General features: G+C 40.5%; 1 protein-coding gene and 1 non-coding gene across 3 annotated transcripts in view; one reads left to right on the top strand and one right to left on the bottom strand.

The window, feature by feature from the left end:
- The window catches only part of ALG14 (ALG14 UDP-N-acetylglucosaminyltransferase subunit), a 101,688-nt gene that overhangs the window by 64,191 nt on the left and 15,356 nt on the right, over positions 1–22,141 (top strand). Inside the window, exon 4 of one of the 2 annotated variants that reach the window (XM_042997958.1) lies at positions 14,338–14,475. The exons of the other annotated variant lie outside the window; for it this stretch is intronic. Within the exon in view, the coding sequence (XP_042853892.1) occupies positions 14,338–14,463 (126 nt within the window). The 3' untranslated portion in view covers positions 14,464–14,475. The remainder of the gene's footprint in view (positions 1–14,337; positions 14,476–22,141) is intronic. 2 annotated transcript variants of the gene reach the window in all.
- On the bottom strand, positions 4,747–4,850 carry LOC122241667. The gene has a single exon (XR_006221906.1). It is a non-coding gene; the product is annotated as a U6 spliceosomal RNA (small nuclear RNA).

Raw genomic sequence — 22,141 nt, 5'->3', positions numbered from 1 at the left:
AAGCCTGTTTCCCAGCCAAACAGTGAACAATCCTAAAAGTCCAGGCTCCCTGGACTTTGGGGAGTAATTAGAACTTGTTCAGTAATCAGCCAATTTGGATTTCTGAGAATGATTTTAAACACAAAAAGATAAAAGTTGGGTAAAGTAAACTAACCATTGCTTCATAATTGAATCGCATAATTCAATTAGAGAATCATAAAGTTAGAAATGCTGGAGGGTCTTTTATTTGGTTTTTGGGTTTTGGGGGTTTTTTTAAGGAAAAGTTATTTAAAAGCAGTGCTATTAAAATAAAAATAACTCCTGGCTAAAAATACATGCTAAAACATTTATCTCACTAGGGACCTGAAAACAGTTGAGTGTCCAAGTTGGAGTCTAGCCCTCATTAGACCAATAAATTGGTTTTGGAACTCTGAAGTAATTATTTGATTTCTTTTGTCTACATAGCCAGTTCAGATTTGGGGTATTGTTTGCTTTAGTTGTTGGCAAAACACTGTAAACATCCAGGTTCTGGTTGCTGTGTTTTTATTATAAAGCACAGGAAAATTACTTCCATCAGAAGAAATGAAGGGTTAGGATAAATTGTGAATAAACAATAGGTTTTGGTCAAGTTCCGATACAGGCTGCTTTTGATCCTGCACTGGAAAAATGAGACAATTCTATATTTACACATAAAGCAACCCTGATATCTGTAATAAAAGGGGAAGATTCTTCTGGATTGTTTTGTTTTGTTTTGTTTTCTTGTTTAATCAACAGGGTAGACACAAGAAAGGGTTGAACGGCATCTTACCAGATTATACTTTTTCCTGTGATATCATTTTTGATCTTTAAGTTTCCTCCCAGCATGGGGCGCCTGGGTGGCTCAGTCGGTTAAGCGGCTTCAGCTCAGGTCATGATCTCGCGGTCCGTGAGTTCGAGCCCCGCGTAGGGCTCTGTGCTGACTGCTCAGAGCCTGGAGCCTGTTTCAGATTCTGTGTCTCCCTCTCTCTCTGACCCTACCCCGTTCATGCTCTGTCTCTCTGTCTCAAAAATAAATAAACGTTAAAAAAAATAAATAAATAAGTTTCCTCCCAGCTTTAAGAGTCTTTGATTCTTGATTCTAAAATGATGTACTAGGAAAGTCCACCAAAGCAGGGCTATTTGGAACAGGCCCAGTTGGCTCTGAAGCATAGATGTTCTCAAGAGGGGAAGCCAGTATGTGAAGATGTGGTATGTGACTAACTTGTAGAATATTGTCTGATTAGAGGTACCTCAGAACTTTCCCTAACTCTACTAACACACCCTTGGGGACCACCATATCTGGCATTTGTATGTCTTAGTAACCAATATGGAGAACTAATTATTAACTTAATGAGCAGCAAAACCTTACTGAGCTCTACTACAACAACATGGTAGCTTACTCTAATAAGAGAAAATGACTGTAAGATAGTTCATAAAAGTTTAGTTCCAACTCCACTTCTGATTGAGTTGGATGTTATTAATTCCCTAAACTAGAGATTTGGGATTACAGTGACATTCACCAAAAGATCTAAATCATGTTTACATGAAAGTTCATATGATAAAACAATAATTAAATGAAGTTTGGTTAAATGTTTTCATTATTTTTACTTTCTATCACTTTGACTCATTAAAAGTGACGACTGAAGCAATAGTCAAATTTAGTTTGTGAATTTCAATAATAAGGAATGGTAAAGAATCTTAATCCTGTTTTATATGGAAGTAATTAGGGTATTTAGGTTTCTAGGCTAATTCAGATGCCCCCACCATCCCTCATTCTTTTCTGAGTTGGCTTTCTGATCATAGTGTGGCCAGATCAACACAAAGTATTCTAAATATATGGTCAGAACAATTCCTCTGACTTTATTCAATTTCATTGTTTATACAATGAAGAACTTTGCTTGTTTTTATTTCTGCTAGGCCTGGTTGGAATTGGAATTCTATCTTCCAAATTTGTACAACCTTTCACTAAATGTGGAATGATATTCTGATATTTTTTTTTGCCTTCCAGTCAACAATAAATTTCTTTTCTTTGTAGAACTTAGGAATAGCAAAAAGAACTAACTCATCCTTGTGGTATTTTCTAATCCATAATACACAAATAGATAATCACATGGCTAATAGAAGTGTTAGTATACTCGTTTGTTTCTCTCACTTTTTAAATTTATTTTTTAGAGAAATTTTAAGTTTACAGAAAAATTCAGCAGGAGGCACAGAAATTTCCCATATGCCCTCTGCCACTGTATACGCATAGCCTCTTCCATTGTCAGCATCCCGCACCAGAGTGGTACATTTATTACAACCGATGAACCTACACTGGCACATCATTATCACCCACAGTCCATAGTTAACACTATCTTTCACTCTTGGTGTTGTATATTCTGTAGGTGTTGACAAATGTATAATGGCATGTATTTAGCATTGCAATTTCATACAAGATAGTTTTACTGCCTTAAACATCTTTTGTGCTCTGCTTATTTATACTTCTTATGGGTGTGTACCCATTCTTATGGGTATTTTGTTGTTTTAGTTTGCATTTCCATAATGACATATGATGTGGAGCATCTTGTCATATGCTGGTTTGCCATCTGTCTATCTTCTTTGATGAAGTACCTGTTAAGATCTTTGGTCCATTTCTTAATTGGGTTGCTCATTTTCTTACTGTTAAGTTTTAAAACTTTTTTTTTTTTTTGGTATATTTTGGGTACCAGTCCTTTACTAGACGCATCTTTATAAATATTTTCTCCCAGTCTGTGGCTTGTTCTTTCATTCTCTTGACAATGTCTTTTGAAGGAGAGAAATTTTTTATTTTATTGAAGGCCAGCATATCAATTATTTTTCTCATGGATCATGCCTTTGGTGTTATCTCTGAAAACAAGGTCATCTAGATTTTCTCCTATGTTATCTTCTAGGAATTTCATAGTTTTGCATTTTACATTTAGGTCTGTAATACATTTTGAGTTAGTTTTTGTGAAAGGTGTAGGGTCTGTGTCGAAGTTCTTTTTTGCACGTGGATATCCAGTTGTTGAAAAGGCTGTCTTTGCTCCATTGTGTTGCCTTTGCTCTTTTGTCAAATGTCAATTAATCGTATTCTGGCTCTCTGTTCTATTCTTTTTTTTTTTTTATGTTTATTTTTTAGAGAGAGAGACACACACACAGAGCGTTAGCGGGGGAGGGTCAGAGAGAGGGAGACACAGAATCCGAAGCAGGCTCCAGGCTCTGAGCTGTCAGCACAGAGCCCAACGTGGAGCTCGAACCCACGAACCATGAGATCATGACCTGAGCTGAAGTTGGCTGCCCAACTGACTGAGCCACCCAGGCACCCCTCTCTGTTCTATTCTTTTAATCTATGTAGCTCTTCTTTCACCAATACCACACTGTCTTGATTGTGTAGCTTTATAGTTAGTCTTGCAGTTGAATAGTGTTAGTCCTCCAACTTTGTTCTTCTTCAGTGTTGTGTTGGCTAGTCTCTGTCTTTTGCCTCTCTATTCAAACTTTAAAATCAGTTTGTTGAAATCCATAAGATAACTTGCTGAGATTTTGAGTGGGATTACTTTGAATCTGTAGATCAAATTGAGAAGAACTGACATCTTGACAATATTGAGTTTTCCTATACACAAACGTAGAGTATCTCTCTATTTATTTAGTTCTTTGATTTTTTTCATCTGAGTTTCATAGTTTTCTTCATATAGACAGATCTGAACATATTTTGTTAGATTTTTACCTAAGTATTTCATTGTTTAGGGTGCTAATGTAAATGGTAATATGTTTTTAACTTCTAAAGTCAGTGTTTAGTAGGAAAGTGATTAACTTTTTATGTATTAACCTTACATTCTATAACCTTGCTATAATCACTTACTCTGGGAATTTTTTGGTCAGTTCTTTCAGATATTCTACATAGATGATCATGCCATCTACAAACAAAGACAATTTTATTCCTTCCTTCTTAATCAGTACATCTTTTATTTCTTTATCTTATTACGTTGGCTAGGACTTCTAGTACAATGTTGAAATAGAGTGATGAAAGGGGACATCCCTGCTTTGTTCCTAGTCTTAGTGGGAAAGCTTCTCACCATTAAGTATGTTAGCTGTAGGTTTTCTAGAAATATTCTTTATCAAATTGAGGAAGTTTTCATCTCTTCCTACTTTACTAAGAGCTTTTATCACAAATGGGTATTGGATTTTGTCAAATGCTTTTTCTCCATCTATTGATATTATCATGTGATATTTCTTCTTTAGCCTGTTGATGTGATACATTACATCAGTTGATTTTCGAATGTTGAAACCACCTTACATACATGGGATAAATCCCACTCGATTATGGTATATGATTATTTTTAGACATTGTTGGATTTGATTTGCTAATATTTTTATTGAGGATTTTTGCATCTATCTTCATGAGAGATACTGGTCTGTAGTTTTCTTTTCCTGTAATGTTGTAGTCTGGTTTTAGTATTAGGGTAATTATGGTGTCCTAGAATAAGTTAGGAAGTATTCCTTCTATTTCTGTCCTCTGACAGAGATTGTGGAAAATTAGTATAATTTCTTTAAAATATGGTATACTTCAGGGACATCTGGGTGTCTCAGTTAAGTGTCCAACTCTTGATTTCGGCTCAGATCATGATCTCAGGGTCATGGGATCGAGCCCCACATTGGGCTCTGCTCTGAGTGTGGAGCCTGCTTAAGAGTCTCTCTCTCTCTCTCTCTCTCTCTCTCTCTCTCTATCACTTGCGCTCGCTCTCTCTTTTATTAAAAAAAAAAGTGTACTTCATAAATTTGCATGTCACCCTTACACAAGGGCCATGCTAATCTCTGTATCATTCCAATTCTGGCATATGTGCTTTCAAAGCAAGTACTTTCTCCTTCAAGAAAAAAAAAATGTGTTTTCAACATTGAAAATGTTCTGAGTTTATAAGTACTGCTTTCTACAATCTCTTTTGGCTTTTTTGGGTACAAATTCACTGTGTCTATCAATGATAAAGATGGCTGGATTTCAACTTTATACTTTAGCGAATGGAAGATATTGAATGTCATACTACAGTATAGACCATGGTAGGATGGTCTGTCTGCTCATAGGAGTAGGGATGGGGAGGATTGAGGACAAGTCTAAGCTGAGTCCTACATTTCTGACTTGGGTAAGTGAGTGAAATGAAGAATTAGCTTTAGATACATGCTGAATTACAGCGGCCTTTGGAAGTGGGGATGTCCAGTAGGCCAGTGGGTGTACTGTAAAAGCTCAGAGAACAATCTGGACTGTAAACATTGATTTGGCAACAGTTGAAAGGGATGGTTAAGAAGATATAAATGTTCGGGGTGCCTGGGTGGCTCAGTCAGTTAAGCATCTGACTTCGGCTCAGGTCATGATCTTGCGGTTTGTGGGTTTGAGCCCCGCATCAGGCTCTGTGCCGACAGCTCAGAGCCTGGAGCCTGTTTCAGATTCTGTGTCTCCTCCTCTCTCTCTGCCCCCCCCCCATGCTTATGCCCTGTCTCTGTCTCTCAATAATAAATAAACGTTAAAAAAATTTTTTTAAAGAAGATATAAATGTTGGGAGAGCCTTCTTCTATAAAGTCTGAGTTAAAAGGGTTGGGAGGATGGATCTAGAAGGAAGAAATGTAAGGCCAAGATGGCAATAGGGTGCAAGAGAAAATTGGTTATGGGAGGCACTAACTATAAAATTACTGTCTTTTCTCCTCTTCGTGAATGTTGAAGCCTCTTTTCAAGGAAGAGACTTACAACTTCAAATTTATTATTGCTATTTCTGATTATTTGGCTTAACAATTGCAGGTGCCCACTGAAGTCCAGAGATTATAATTATTTTTAGCGTTTATTTTGGAATCACTTAAAATGCACACAAAAGTTGCAGAAATGGTAGAGAATTCCTATATATCATTCATCCAGCTTCCACTAGGGTTAGCACCTTATGTAACCATAGTATAGTTATCACAATGACGATATTAACACTGGTATATAGTACTGTTAGCTAACAGTCTTTATTTGGATTTTACTAGTTTTTTCACCATTGTCCTTTTTCTGTTCCAGATCCAATATCAGAGCTCCTTAGTTCCCTGCTTTCTTCAGTCTTTCATTATCTTTCATAACCTTTGCACTTTAGATAGGTACTGATCGATTATTTTGCATACAAAAGAGACCAGTTGTGTGATCACATCCTGGGATTTATTCTTACACAATTTAGGAAAAAAGTTTTAAGTTTTATTAAGACTATATTTCATGTGTGTAAAGATCCTGGTGTTTACATTTTAGCAAGTTGCAGTTATTGTGACTTCTTACTTTTGTGGGGACTTGTAGCTACTTGGAAATTCCTGTTCCTTCTTTTACTACAAGGAAATGATGCATCTTCTGTTCTATTTAATACAGCACTCTTTCTGTCTCCAGTAATGATACGTGAATTATTAGGTGAAGAATAACTTATTGCTTATATAGTTCCTAAGTTAATAAATTTTTACTTCATAAGTCATTTTGAAAAGCTTTATACAGGTTCCTCAAAATGTTAAGCATAGAATTACTGCATGATCCACCCAATTTCACTTCTAGGTATACCCAGGATCATTGAAAGCAGGGACTCAACCAGATACTTGTACCCCAGTGTTCATAGCACAATAGCCAAAAGATGAAAACAACCCAAGTGTCTGTCAACAGATAAGTGGATAATAAAATGTGGTATATACAAATAATGGAGTATTATTTAGCCCTAAAGAGGAATGAAATTCTAATACATGCCACAATGTCGATAAACCTTGAAAATGTGTGCTAAATGACATAAGCCAGACAAAAGGAGAAAATATTGTATAACTTATAATTCTAATGTAATGCAGTCATAATTCTAGTTAATTTGCCTAGAATAGGCAAATTCATAGAGACAGAAAGAATAGCAGTTACCTGGAGCTGGGAAGAGCGGCGGAAAGGTGAATTTTTGACAGAGTTTTCGTTTGGTATGATAAAAAAGTTCTGGAGGTAGTTAGTGGTGATAGTTGCACAGCATTGTAAATATACTTAACACCAATGAACTGTGCACTTAAAAATGGGTAAGAGGGTAAATTTTAGGTTATATATTTTTACCACAGTTTTTAACAAGCCTTAAGCAAACCATAACTTTTCCTGCCCCCCCCCAATTTGTTGGATTATTTTAATCCAATATCTATTTTTTTCATATTTCACAGATTAAAATTTTTTCTGAGGAAACAGTAAAGCTGACATTATAAAAACTGTATTCCATCTATCAGAACTTTGAAAACGTTTTATCTCCAATTTATTTGAATGTGAATAAGATAAATTCTGGTATTGGTATTACCTTGTTGGCTTGGGTTTCATGATGAACATTCATATAAAGTTTAGTCTCTGAATGATGTACTTGCAGAATGTACCCACCTACATTCATCAGCCCTCTTGACATCATGACTCAGATTCTCCAGAAGTAAGGAGTGCAGATATCTGCTTAACTGCAGGGAATCTAGGGACTAGGGACATGGAGATTAGTGAGCTCCAGATTTATGACATGATTTCCTAGCTTGTTCAGTCTTGTGATTGGGAGCCCCATCAGAATAATGTGGAGTAGGGAAAAAGCAGTCCTCAAAAAAAGGAATGCTGGGCAAAACAAAGATAGATGTCTGCCATATCTAAGCATCTGTTACGTGCTAAGCACTGTTCTAAGGGGGTGGGATACATCAGCTAACAGACAGATATCCCTGCTCTCCTGGTTTACCTTCAAGCTGGTCTTGTTCAGCTGCAAAAGCATGTTGGAACTTGGGTGGCCAGTAGAAGTGACATAGAGTGCTTAGACTTCTGAGGCTAATCTGTCCCCTATTCCTTGGTCAGTCATTCGAGGGCATTGAATTCATGGTGCATAGCAAGCTAGTATTTATGCCTCAGTGATGTCTTTGTAGAGGTTCTCTGTGGCTTCCAAAGTTTCAGACCACTGGATGGTGTCACTGTGGTTCAAGTGTCTGTAGCATCAGAATGGGGAGATGAACTGGGACTGTTTCAGCCCCAGGGACAGCCTGTTGTCAGGAGCCAGTGAGGTTACTGCAGGGTTTCAGTCTCAGACCAAAATGAGATGAAAAAATCAGGAGCCTAGGTGAAATTATCCATATGGTGGGGCTCAAGCAGAGGTTCACTGGACACACAGGAATTCAGGGGCGTTCCACACACACATTAGATCCATCCTTAAGGCAGAAATACTAACTCCACTTTATGGACCAACCCCCTAGAAAAGGTGGTGTACCTGCCAGTCTTGGTTAGATTGACTTGGGACGTGGGCAGGGCCCAATCTGTTAAGTCTTCAGATAAGAAATTACTATACAATGGCAGTATGCACATGCTATCAGCAAATAAAAATAATTGTTAGTGTTGGGGCACCTGGGTGGCTCAGTTGGTTAGGCACGTGACTTGATGTTGGCTCAGGTCATGATCTCATGGTTTGTGGGATCGAGCCCTGTGTGAGGCTCAGCACTGACATCACAGAACCTGCTTGGGATTCTCTCTCTCCCTCTCTCTCTGCCGCTCCCCTGCGCATGCACACTCGGACTCTCCCTCCCTCCCTCTCAAAATAAATAAGCATTAAAAAAAAATAATTCTTAGTGTCTTTTAATAAGACCCACATTTTCATTTAATCCTCAAAACAAAAACTATGAATAAAAGACACAGAAATCAGAACTATAGTTGCAGGTTTAGGGGCACCTGGGTGGCTCAGTCAGTTAAGCGTCCAACTTCAGCTCGGGTCATGATCTCACAGTTTGTGAGTTCGAGCCCCGCGTCGGGCTCTGTGTTGACAGCTCAGAGCCTGGAGCCTGCTTCAGATTCCTTGTCTCCCTCTCTTTCTGCCCCTTCCCCACTTATGCTCTGTCTCTCTCTGCCTCTCAAAACTAAATAAATTTTTTTTAAAAAAAAATTCAGATTTAACTTGCTTAAACAAAAAAGAAAAAGTTTTCAATATTGGCAGTACAGTGATGATTAAGATAGGTCCTCCCCTGCTCCCTTCTCCATCCTGATCTCACTGTGTGGGGCGATAACATTTCCCCCTTTTTGGGATATTAGGAAATACAGTTCCATATTTCAGCTCTGGAAACCACATTTAATGCTAGGTACCACACTTTTAAAGGGCCGCTGACAAATGGGAACATGTTCAGAGGAAAATGACCCAGATGGCGAGGGAATATGAAACCAAGTTATAAGAGAAACAGTTGGAGGAAGTAAGGAGATTAGCTTGAAGAAGAGATTAACCAGAGACTATTAAAGAGACCACAGTTTTTAGATTCTGGAAAAGATACTACGTGGGCTAGAGATTTATCATTCTCTACCTACTAGAACTTCCCAGAACAAGGGCCACTGCAGGGGAGAAACAGGAAGAACATCAAAAAGAACTTGATAAAAATCAAAGTCATGCCAAAAGGAATGGTCATCATTGGAGGCATCAGGTCCCAAGCCCCACATCTGTGTAGTTCTTCTAACAGAGGACATCAGTCGGTGCCTGCTCACATTTTCCTTACTCCACAGATCTTTCCAGATCCCCCATGGCCAATAACATCTCTTTCCCTTGTTCTCCCTTTATACTTTTTCCTCTCTGAGGTATTTCCGTGGTTGCCTTGTGTTTTAGTTGCACTTACCTATGTCTGTCTCTCAATAGGGTTCTCAACCTTTTGACATAATGTATCCTTTACCTAACACATATTCCGTAACATGCCCCTTCCTATGCTGAACTGAAATTCATAGTTAATATAACCCTCTCCTGTATCACAGAATTCCGAAAATGCAATGTAATGCCCTAGCTGTAATAAAAAGGAGAAATAAAAAGCAAGCAATTTGTCATCACATTACATGTTTTATAGTATCTCCAGGCATGACCACACCAGGAGATGCAGTCAAGGAGGTAGATGAGAATGTGGAGTCTGCATGATTAGGGCAGCTGCAGTGCAGACCGATGCAATGTATCATACGGTAGCTCGAAAACAGTGGGTTTGCTGCCTGCGTGTAATTCTTTTTTCTCTTTCTTAACTTGTAACTTTTTTCTTTTAAAATATATATAACATAAAATTGGCCATTTTAACCATTTTCAAGTAGACAATTCTGTGGAATTAAGTACATGCATGTTATTGTGCAACTATCACCGCTCTCCATCTCCAGAACTTTTTCAACTCCTCCAATTCTTGATGTAATTTTCTTAAATAGTGAACAGCTAGCTCTTGGGAAACAAAGCAATGTATAGTCTTTGCTCAATTCTCATGGTACTTCTAGTTGGGAAAATTCAATGTGTATATGAAACTTGCAAAAAAAATTTTTTTTGTCCTTCTATGTGAAAGACGATTAGGGTATGAGCTCAAATACTTATCACCTATATGGACATCCAGTGGGATATAAGATAGTGCTTTGTTTTATTAAACAAATATCCCAGATATTTGTCCCAAATATCACAGAATGTCTGTATCTGTGGCACTTGTCTGCTAAGCACAAGTAGTATCACCACCACCCCCAGGTTACCATCACAACCAGAAATTATCCCATTAGTTGCCCGACACATTGCCACCATTAAGAATAAGACCACATGGTACGTAAACTCCGGGAAGGCAAGACCCAGTTTTGTTCTCTTGTGGCCTCCTTAGTACTTGGTACAAAAGGCGCTCAGTGTTTGTAAAGTTGCAGTAGAGCAGATACCCAGGTATCCCTCAAGTGTCTGTAACTCAGCTTTTCTAAAACTGAACTGAAGTGTCCTCTTCCTCTTCTCTACCCCCACTCCCAACCTGTCTTACCTCCATCGTTGTCAGTCTTTGCAGCAGTCTAAAACGCTAGCCACTATAGATTCCTCTCCCTCCCTGTGCACATCCAGCCAGTTGCCAGATCATTTTGCTTCTGCCCTTCCTAACTCTGGTGGCCTCTATTTCCCCCACTCCAGCCTCCCTCTATGTCTCCACTCGGCCTCTTGTAATCTCCTTGTTTCCCATTCCCATACTTGCCCCGTCAAATACACGGTGAACTCTGGAGCCTCCACACACATGCCAAGCCCTCCATGCTTTGGGAGCGTAGCTTCCTATGCCTGAAACAATGTTACCTTTTTCACCTAGAAAAACTCTACGTCCTCTGTCAAGACCTGCCTTCAATGTCTCCTCAGCTCTCAGACCTGAGACAGAATCTGTGTCTCTGTTTGTATCTTGTTGTGGCTTTCTTGCATTAAACTTTATTTGTCCACATGCCTGTGGTCTCTGCCAGACTGAGAGTTCCTGGGGCAGAAGCTAAGTGCTCAGGCTTGGGAGACAGTGGCTAGAGTTTGAATGCCACCTGATTTAGCAGTCCTGTGGTCTTGGGCAAAGTCGTTAATCTCTTGAAGCCCCAGTTTTCTTATCTGTAAAATGGGGATAATGTAACGCTTATAAAGTGTTTAAAATAAAGCTTGAAATGTTAACCATTATCATGGGCTTTGTGTCTGCCCAGCACCCCAAAATAAGCATCGTAGAGAAATTGCTTATCAGCCATTTTGAATGAAAGAAAGAAAGAATTGCTACTATTGTCGAATTTGAGATTTTATTAGTCACAAAAGCAGATGTTCTATTTGGCAGTTATAGCCAATTTTGTCATCAATAAAGTTAACCTTGGAAAAAAATATTTTTAAGTGATCTATTTTCCTAACCTCTTTAGATGCATTAAAAAGTATTCATTCTGAAACAGTAATGTGAAAACTCCTGGGCTTGTAAAGTCCATATCTGCTGTGGAAAAACTATATGCCTACAAACTCCCGTGTTTTAGACCTTTGGCTTATGTCTTCCGAAATGTGAAGTGCAGGGAACGTCCACTTCCTCATACTAATCTGGAACAGTAAAGAACAGCCAGCACCACTGGTTTGGTGAGCTGAACTCAGTAACTGCCCTGCGGCTGTCTCACCTTCAGTTAAAAATACATAGTCGTATTCAGCTTATGGCTCAATTGTTTCCTTGCTTTAAGAAGACTTTCTTTTCTCTGTCTCAAGTCCTGCTTGCAGTCTAAAGCTAAATCCTAAATTTTAAAAACTTCCTTAGCTAATACTCTGCTAAATGTTTAAAGCCTGACATTTAATCTCCGAGAACTGAAGCTCTCTGATTTCACTGTTTGCAGCTAGTAAATGTCACTCTAAACATTGTTGCTTTCACTCACACTTAAGCGCTTTCATCTGTAGTGGGTGCAGCGTGTCAGAGAATTCTTTGTGTGCCACTCCAGCCAGGGGAAAAAAAGACTCAGCCCGGCCTTTAAACGGAGCAAAAAAAACTGCTTGGAAGGCAAAGACGACCCTGTTTTTATATGGTGTTTGTGAACACACAATCCTGAATTCTACCAGATACTCTTAAAAAGCAACTATATTAGCTCAGCCTGAACAGGGTCCCCGCTGAGATCATACATGGTTGCCAGCCAGACAGCTCCCCACTCTTTTGTGACTGGAGGGGGACGGGAAGGTAGGGGAAAGGGGTAGGGGATGCTGTCATTAATTTCACTTTTGCCTGCAGGAGGAATCTTGTCATCTTCTGGCTCCCCAAACTATTTTCAACCTGGGTGTTTTATTTCTTAGTTCCTGAAGGCTACTGGCACACAGATTAGCTCTCACTTTTCATCATCTTGACATGAAATGGAAAATCAGTTTGTGGCTATTTTCATAGCCTGTGATTTACTCCTGTTCTTGTATCCATCTCCCCTTCGTGTTCTTTGTTTGGACATAGTTTTATCTCCTGTGTCTGTGGCCTTTTGTTCTGCTGGGATTTTCATGATCCTTCTTCCTTCGCCTGCCTCCTCCCCGTTCCCGCAAACCCCCAGAGCCCTGTTGGGCCTTCATTCTCTCTTGGTCCCCAGTTCCTTGCCCTGCCCCTTTTTTGCACTTGCTGCTTCTTGCCCGGCTGCCTGTCTCTCCCGTCCCTGTCTGTTCCACACACTGCTCTACTTCTCCGTGTCTTCTAGGTCCATCTCATGTACCTACAGGGCTCCCTCAGCAGTGGCCCACGATACAGCTGAGAACAAGCAGACATGCTGAACCCACCCGTAACCACTCTTGTAGACGAATGGATTACCCGCCAAATTGTTAGGCATACATGTGTTTTTACGGCAGCGGATGCCAGGGCTTCCAGTTTCCTGGCCGCCATGCAGAAGCATGAATTGGAACGTGGAAATAGAACATTCGATGAGAAGCACTAAAGTGGAATTTTAAGGAACCATGGGCTTTTCTGTCAGACATAGATTGAAGTTTCTGTTCTTTTGCTTATTAGCTTTGTGGCTTTGGGCAAATTCATTCATTCATTTAACAGATACTTATTGAGCACCTATGATGTGCCTTGTTTAGTTTTTAGGGAGCCAGTTAATAGCCCTCTGTCTTCCCCTTTTATGTTCATAACCAATTGAGAAATAAGACCTAGAGAGGAAAATATTAGCTTTATCGAGTGATGAAAGCCAGATTGGAGGGTGTGGCTTTGATGTGCAGCCACCCTAGGTTTACTAATCTTCTCCCCTGAATTAGACTGCAGGCCTGCCTCTCTTCTCTACCCAGCACACAAGCCAGTGTAGAGGGTGGGTGTGGAAGAAGGGCTAGCGGGAAGAGAGTGGAAAGGCCCATGGGCTTGGCAGGGCTGAGCATTCTTAGTCTGTTCTCCTAAACTCACTGCTCAGGCAAGCCTGGCAGTCCTCCTCCCCAGGGAAGGGTTGAGTGAGAAGGCTGAGAAAAAGGCACTTTACTCTCCCATCCAGGGAAACAGGAGGGGTGAGTTTTCCCTCTTAATTGTAAGCATTACACTTAATCAGTGATTGCCATAGTAAGCAAAATTAATATTGCTGCTGTGTTTCTTCACCTGTAGAATACAGACAATCATACCTATCTCTTACTGTGGCTGTGGGGACTAGAATGACATGAGATACTGTTTACAAAGAATATGAGTCCCTGTAAACTGTCCTGCTTTGGTCAGGACCAGCCTGAAGTACAAATGGTCATTCAGGAATCTGATACGTCTTTGTTGCCCTCTCTCTCTTCTCTTTCTGAGCCCTAATTTGGTCATTTCTCCCCTCCTCATCCCCGTTAAAAAAAAAAAAATAGGAAGTGGGAATACCGGTCCTAAAGTTTTGATTTCCAATACACACACTGGCCAAATCTTTTCTAATCCTGGCTTATGTGTTTTAGAAAAACTCATTAATTTGGACAAAGAAAGCATTTAGAACAATTAAGTCTACTTTAGAACTACAAAACCGGTTGTACCTGAAGGGTCACTAAAGTACAATATGTAGTCACAAACAGGTATTATTATTTGTGAAATATATGTCTTGATTCCTCACATTTATTGTTATTATATTAACTTCAATGATACTCGTGTGTTTCTCTTTTACCATAGAAAATAACTGAGGTGAGCCTTGAAACCACAATGATGAAGCTAAGGAGTTTTGGGAAAGATCTTTCAGGGCATTTGGACTTTATGTTCAGCAGGAACATAAAGCAGGAGTCTGTTGACGATAACTGACAACACGATCAGGTTTGTATTTTAGGAAGAAGTCATGCAGCAGCACTTGGAGAGTGGAGTGGAGGAGCAGGAGGAAGCGAGCCCGGGAAAACAGGTGGGAGGCTCTGAGTGAGTCAGGTGACAGGCTCACCTCAGGTAGTGGAGATCAAGGGCAGGGCCACATTGAAGAGGGTTTAGGAACAGAATTGGCAGGGTTTGGGTGAGAGGGGGAAAGAGAGTTGTATCAGATAAAAAGACTGTTTTTTAAAATTACAGGATTTCAAATGGTAGTCCTGCCAGAGGCCCTTTCCCAGCAGGATTAGAAGGTTAAAATGGGGAATCCAGCCTAGGAAGACAGTTGGAGCCAAAAGAAAGATGGAGTTGGCCAATAAAAGGGGTGGACCACTCCCCCAGGAGGGAGCTGGAGAAGGAACCCCCTGCCCAGCCAGAGCTGCAGGGTCTGGCATAACACAGTGATTGCCTGCACTGACTGCAAAGAGAGAAGAGGAGAAAGGAAGGCAGAAAAAGAAGTCACTCTGTTAGGGACATTTGGGGGCCACATGCTTTCGAGAATGTGAGGATGTTATAAACTCTCCTCGCTCTTGCATAATTATGTCTACCCAGTTTTGTTTTGTTTTGTTTTTTTTCAAACACAGATCTAGCAAAAGTACTTCATTAGATACGTTGCTAGATGTTATTTGTATTGTGGACTGTATCTTTATCTCTGGGGTTTTTTTAATTGGATTCTTCTTTTGCCTTAAATTGCCTGGGTTAGAAAGAATTCAGTCCCTCGACAGGCTCTCTCCTTGTAGTCTGTTTTTATAGGATGCTACAAGAACTCTTAGATTTTAAAAACAAAGATCTAAAAACTGTGAATAAGAAAAGATCAGTGAATATTCTTGCAAAGTGGAAGGGGAAGGAGAGGGGAATGATTTTATAGCTTTAGAACAGTCCATGATGTTCTTCTCACCTTTTATATCTATATATTGTCTAAAGGATTTTCTTGATTGAACATAGTACTCTGGTCCCTCGTAGCAGAGCATTATTGGCATATCAGTGGTGAACATATGCTTTAAATTTTAGAAGTGATTATATAAGGCAGTGAAAAACTATTTCCTCTGTTGAAAGACTAAAACTTTTCTGTTCATTTCATAGTTTTTAAAGACACTCAGTATTGGAGTGGATAGTTTTTAACTAATGACATGTTACAAAGCTTTTGTTCTTATTTATAGAAGCAGTGTACAAAGCTTTGTTGTTGTTGTTGTTGTTGTTGTTTGAGGTATTTTGTGATGCTAAACTGCCCAGCACCACTAGAGATCCAATAGTGAATCAGCAATTTCTGCCAGCTCCCCCTGAGACTTTTTTTAATGTTTATTTATTTTGACACAGAGAGAAATATGTCACGTGCGCATACGTGAGCAAGTGAGGGGGGGATAGAGACAGAATCCCAAGCAGGCTCCGTGCTGTCGGCACAGAGCCCTATGCAGGGCTTGATCCCACAAACCATGAAATCATGACCTGAGCCGAAACCAAGAGTAGGACTTTACCAACTGAGCCACCCAGGCGCCCCACCCCTCAAAGACTTTTTCTGTGCACCCATTTTGTGCAAAGTACATGATAGGAGCTGAATACAGTACCGTGTTTATGGATTATAGACTCCCTGGTGGTTCACTCATCTTCCCAGGCCCCTGTGCCAAGAAAAATGCCAGGCATCATTCCAATTCCATATACATGTTAATTCACTTAATCCTTAGAACGACCCTATGAGTTAGTTACCTGCCGTTTTCTTTTTGTTTTTTGTGGTTTTTTTTTAGCCCCATTCTGTGGCTAAGAAAATAGGGGCATAAGGAAAAAAATTGACTTGCCCAAAGTTTGATGACTACTAAATGGCTGAGATAGGATTCAAACCGAAATAGTCTGAAACTGCAGCATCCATACTGTAATCATTACACTGTGCTTCCCATTCTGCTCAGGCCATAACTGTTGAATTCGTGAAGAAATTTCTTAATAAAGTCATAACAGGTTGAGAAGCCCAGAGTGATTGGCTGGTGGTAAGCTATTAGAACTGCAACGTGGGTTTTAACACACTTGATTATAATTCACATCAAATTTAAACTTCGCGTCTGTCAGGTGTGTGAGTGAGTGCCTTGCTCCAGCTCTTCTCCAGAATTCCCCTTGCCAACATTTCCCCCAACCAAAAGTACCCCGGTTTTGTCTTTGGACCCAGCTCCTTGTTTCAAAGACTCAAGCCGCAAGGAGCTGGCAGGCGAGGCTGAATGGGCTGACAGTCAGTGGGGGCAGGAGTCAGGAATGACAATGTGGCTTGAAAGGCTGCATGGCACTCACTCTCCCTGGAAACGCTCTGTCAGACTCAGGAAGTGTGATTTAATCCTGGTGGAGATAATTCTATTTCATACCCTAGAGTGGATTTCTAACAGAATTTTATTTTCAGTCTCGCCCTGGGAAGCTTTACCAGTAAATAATTTGGAGGGTATTATATTTGCCCTGGTAGCTGAACTACACAAAATAGGGGTTTGTTCTTCTGCCAGCCTACGTCCTGTTCCCTTAAAAGGCTCTTCAGAGGGGACCTGAGAACCTGCTGCCCCGACAGAAGATGCCTGGACCGTGGCCCAGCAGTGCCCTCCGCAGGGTTTGGGGGAGGAGGGAAGACTGTAATGAAATCAAAAGAGCCACTGTTGATCTTGAAAGAACATCAGCCGTACCGATGACACAAGATTCTTTTCCCCCGTCAGCTCTGAGACCCATCTTTTGGTATTTGTTGTGAGGCAACCCTAGGCAGAGAGACTAAGGGAAAAAAAATAGCAAATATGCATAAGGGACTTGCTGAGTTCTAAGTGCTTTGTAGGCCTTACCCCACTTAGTCCTTATGTCGAAAGCACTGCTTGAATCCCCCTTTTATAGATGATGAAACTGAGGCACAGAGAGGTGAAATAGTTCCCACCAGTTCACACAGGTAGGAAGTGGCAGAGCCAGGATTCACTCCCAGGCAGTGTGGCTCCAGAATCCATGCTCTCACCTCGAGTCATGCCCTTTCCTTGGACTGTCAACTGCTCGGAGACACCATCTTGTTCGCAATTAGACAGAAACTATTGTTTCAAAAAACAGGGGCTCCATATTTGAATTAGAAAACCCAGAGGTTTGGTATTCTCTCCAGAGTGGTTGAGAATCTCTTCTTTAACAAGATTTGGCTTTGGGTCAGGCAGGATATTTCTCAGATTACCTGCTAGATTAAAACCTGTCACCCCTGCCCTTGAGATGACTCTGGCACAGCCCCGCTACTGAGGTCCCGCTTGTCCAGCGGGTCCTCCTTCCCAACAACCCAGGTTGTTATGCCCAAAGGCAAGCAGCAAACCATTCCCCACATCTGCACAGATGCTCTTTTAGCCCAGGTGAAATGGGGCCCCTTGGCAGCTAAGATGACTTTGAGTGACAGAAGAGATGCTGCCTGGCCACCTGCTACCTCCCTATTTAATGTCCCTTTCTGTCCTCAGGTGCCTTCTCTGTCTCCTGTCCTTACTCTCAGAATGCTGTTAACTAATCCTTTGTAAAGCATTAACTGATAATTAAGGAGCTAACTTCAAGTCCTTTGAGATAGGTCTCCTCCCTATCTTAGGCTACTTGATTTTGAAGAGTCTAGCCAACAGAGTTCTGGCAGTTCTCTCTGCTAGTAGGAAGCTCGGACTCACTAAAAAACTCCTCCAGATGAGTTCAGCTGCACTCCTGCCCCCAAAGTGGTCTTGCAGGATGAGAGAGAGGATGGCCTTTGATGGATCACAGGTAGCCACATCTCCTTCTCCCTTAGTACACACAGACCCCTTTTGCAGGAATAAATGTAGATGGGGTGCCAACCCCTTCTTATAGTATAGAACAGAGGTTTACAAGCTATAGCTTGCACCAGAATCACATGGGAGCTTGTTTAAAATGCATATTCCAGGATTCTGGACCCAGAGATTCTGCTTTAGAAAGAATAAATTTTGGGCAAGTGCCCCTGGGTGAATGTGATATGGAGGCCTGAGAAATACTAGCATAGAGTCATCTCTCTACTTGCTGGTTTATTTTTTTAAATATAATTTATTGTCACATTGGCTTACATACAACACCAGTGCTCATCCCAACAAGTGCCCTCCTCAATGGCCATCACCCGTTTTCCCCTCTCCCCTACCCCCATCCACCCTCAGTTTCTTCTCTGTATTTAAGAGTCCCTTGTGGTTTGCCTCCCTCCCTCTCTGTTTGTAACTATTTTTTCCCCTTCCCTTCCCCCATGGTCTTCTGTTAAGTTTCTCAAGATCCACATATGAGTGAAAACATATATCTGTCCTTCTCTGACTGACTTATTTCACTCAGCATAATACCTTCCAGTTCCATCCATATTGCTGCAAATGGCATGATTTCATTCTTTCTCATTGCCAAGTAGTATTCCATCGTATATATAAATCACATCTTCTTTATCCATTCATCAGCTGATGATGGACATTTAGGCTCTTTCCATAGTTTAGCTATTGTTGAAAGTGCTGCTATAAACATTGGGGTACACGTGCCCCTATGCATCAGCACTCCTGTATCCCTTGGATAAATTCCTCATAGTGCTATTGCCAGGTCATAGGGGTAGTTCTATTTTTAACTTTTTGAGGAACCTCCACACTGTTTTCCAGAGTGGCTGCACCAGTTTGCATTCCCACCAGCAGTGCAAGAGGGTTCCCATTTCTCCACATCCTCACCAGCATCTGTAGTTTCCTGAGTTGTTCATTTTAGCCACTCTGACCAGCATGAGGTGGTATCTCAGTGTGGCTTTGATTTGTATTTCCTTGACGATAAGTGACATTGAATATCTTTTCATGTGTCTGTTGGCCATCTGGATGTCTTCTTTGGAAAAGTATGTATTCATGTCTTCTGCCCATTTCTTCACTGGATTATTTGTTTTTCGGGTGTTGAGTTTGGTAAGTTCTTTATAGATTTTGGATACTAACCCTTTATCCGATAGGTCATTTGCAAATATCTTTTCTCATTCTGTCGGTTGCCTTTTAGTTTTGTTGATTGTTTCCTTTGCAGTGCAGAAGTTTTTAATCTTGATGAGGTCCCAGTAGTTCAGTTTTGCTTTTAGTTCCCTTGCCTTTGGAGATGTGTCGAGCAAGGAATTGCTGTGGCTGAGGTCAAAGAGGTTGTTGCCTGCTCTTTCCTCTAGGTTTTTGATGGTTTCCTGTCTCACGTTTAGGTCTTTCATCCATTTTGACGTTTATTTTTGTGTATGGTGTAAGTGATCTGGTTTCATTCTTCTGTATGTTGCTGTCCAGTTCTCCCAGCACCATTTGCTAAAGAGACTGTCTTTTTTCCTCTACTTTCTGGTTTAAAGGGGTCCTCTCTGAATGGAACTGGGATAAACTCATTGCTTCTCTCAGCCCCTGCTAAGGTACTTGTCTTCTGAGTCTATAATACGAGAAAGTCATTAGTGCAGTGAAACATACTTATTAACAAAACTCAGCTAAAGATTCAAGTCAATGAAAACCTCAAAAAACACCCTGATTTTGATAAATGTGTGATGGACAATGAAAGGAAAATAACTTTTGAATACCTGAAAACAGAGTGAAGCACATGTTCTTTGGAAAACCTTGACAGCTTATTCAAGATGTAGAGTCCAGGCTTGGCTACAGAGTACCGTGTTTAACCACAACAAAGTACAACTACTTAATGCATCTAAGTTTGTTGAATATTATCATTTTGCCTCTGTTTCATTGTCTTAGTGTCTCTCTCTCTTTTACACACACACAAACACACACACACGCACGAACACACAAGGAGAATATCGGAAACAAGTGCTTTTATGTATCCTTTTGACTCAGAATTAAAGAACCAGATAATCCCCTATAAAAATTCATAAACATTTCTTTATACATAGGTTAAAGATATTGCGGGTTTAGTTCCAGGCCACAGCAGTAAAGCAAATACCACAATAAAGCAAGTCAAATGAATTTTGTTGGTTTCCCAGTGCATATAAAAGTTCTGTTTACACTCTACTAATATTCTGCTAAGTGTGTGATAGCATTATATCTAAAAAACAAACAGTACAAATGCCTTTATTTAAATATACTTTATTGTCAGGGCGCCTGGGTGGTTCAGTTGGTTGAGCATCCAACTTCGGCTCAGGTCATGATCTTGCGGTTTATGAGTTCAAACCCAACATCGGCCCTCTGCTGGTAGCGTGGAGCCTTCTTGGTATCCTCTGTTCCTCTCTCTCTCTGCCCCTCCTCCACGCTTTCTCTCTTTCTCTCTCTCTCTCTCTCTCTCTCTCTCTCTCTCTCTGAAAAACAAGCATTTAAAAAAATGAATACACTTTATTGCTAAAAGATGCTACGTCATCAGAGCTCTTAGTGAGTTGTAATTTTTTTGCTGGTGGGGGGTTTTGCTTTGATGTTTCCTGCTGCTCACTGATCAGGGTGATAGCTGTGGAGGCAATTTCTTAAAACAAGACAACAATGAAGTTTGACACATTGATTGAATCTTCTTTTCATGAATGATTTTTCTGCAGCATATGAGGCTGTTTGCAAGCATTTTACCCACAGTAGAACTTCTTTTAATGTTGGAATCAATCCTCTCAAATCCTGACACTGCTTTATCATGTAAGTTGATGCCATATTCTCAATCCTTTGCTGTCATTTCAACAGTCTTCACAGCATCTTCACCAGGAGTAGATTTCATCTCAAGAAACCACCGTCTATGCTCATTCATAAACAATTCCTCATCCGTGAAAGTTTTATCATGATTACAGCCATTCACTCACATGTTCAGGCTCCACTTCCCATTCTAGTTCTCTTGCTATTTCTACCACACCTGCTGTTACTTCTCTCACTGAAGTCCTGAGCCCCTCCAAGCCATCCACGAGGGTGGGAATCAACTTCTTCCAAACTCCAAATCATGTTGACAATTTGACCACGAATCATGAATGTTCTTAATGTCATCTAGAATGGTGAATCCTTTCCAGAAGGTTTTTAATGGACTTTGCCCAGGTCTACCAGAGGAACCATATATCTATATCTTTATGTGTTGTGTTAGGCATGAAACAACATTAATCTTGTTCTACATCTTCCAGGCTCTTGGGTGGAGTGAGTAGTAACTCAATGTCCGTGAGTAGTAATATTTTGAAAAGAATCTTTTTTCTGAGCAGGAATTCTCAACAGTGGGCTTAAAATATTCAGTAAATTATGTTATGAACAGATGTGCTGTAATCCACGCTTTGTGGTTCCATTTCTAGAGCACAAGCAGAGTGGGTTTAGCAAAATTCTTAAGAGGCCTAGGGCTTTCAGAATGATAAGTGAGCAGGGTGCCTGGGCGGCTCATCAGTGAAGTATCTGACTCTTGATTTCAGCTCAGGTCGTGATCTCATGGTTCATGAGCTCAAGCCCCACGTTTGGCTCTGTGCTGACAGTGCTGAGCCTACTTGGGATTCTGTCTCTCTCCCTCTCTCTCTGCCTCTTCTCCACTTGTGCACTCTCTCTCTTTCTTTCTCTCTCTCTCAAAATAAATAAGTAAACACTAAAAAACATATTTAAAAAAAAAAATAGTGCGCATTGGCTTCAGCTTAAAGTCACCAGCTGGATCAGCTCCTAGAGAGTCCTCCTGTCCTTTGAAGCTTTGAAGCCCGGTATTTGAAGCCAGGTATCTCTAGCAGTGAAAGTCTTAGATG

Source organism: Panthera tigris, chromosome C1, assembly GCF_018350195.1.
Source record: "Panthera tigris isolate Pti1 chromosome C1, P.tigris_Pti1_mat1.1, whole genome shotgun sequence".
NCBI lineage: Eukaryota > Metazoa > Chordata > Mammalia > Carnivora > Felidae > Panthera > Panthera tigris.
Note: the sequence above shows the minus strand (reverse complement) of the source record. Positions and strands in the feature narration are given on the sequence as shown.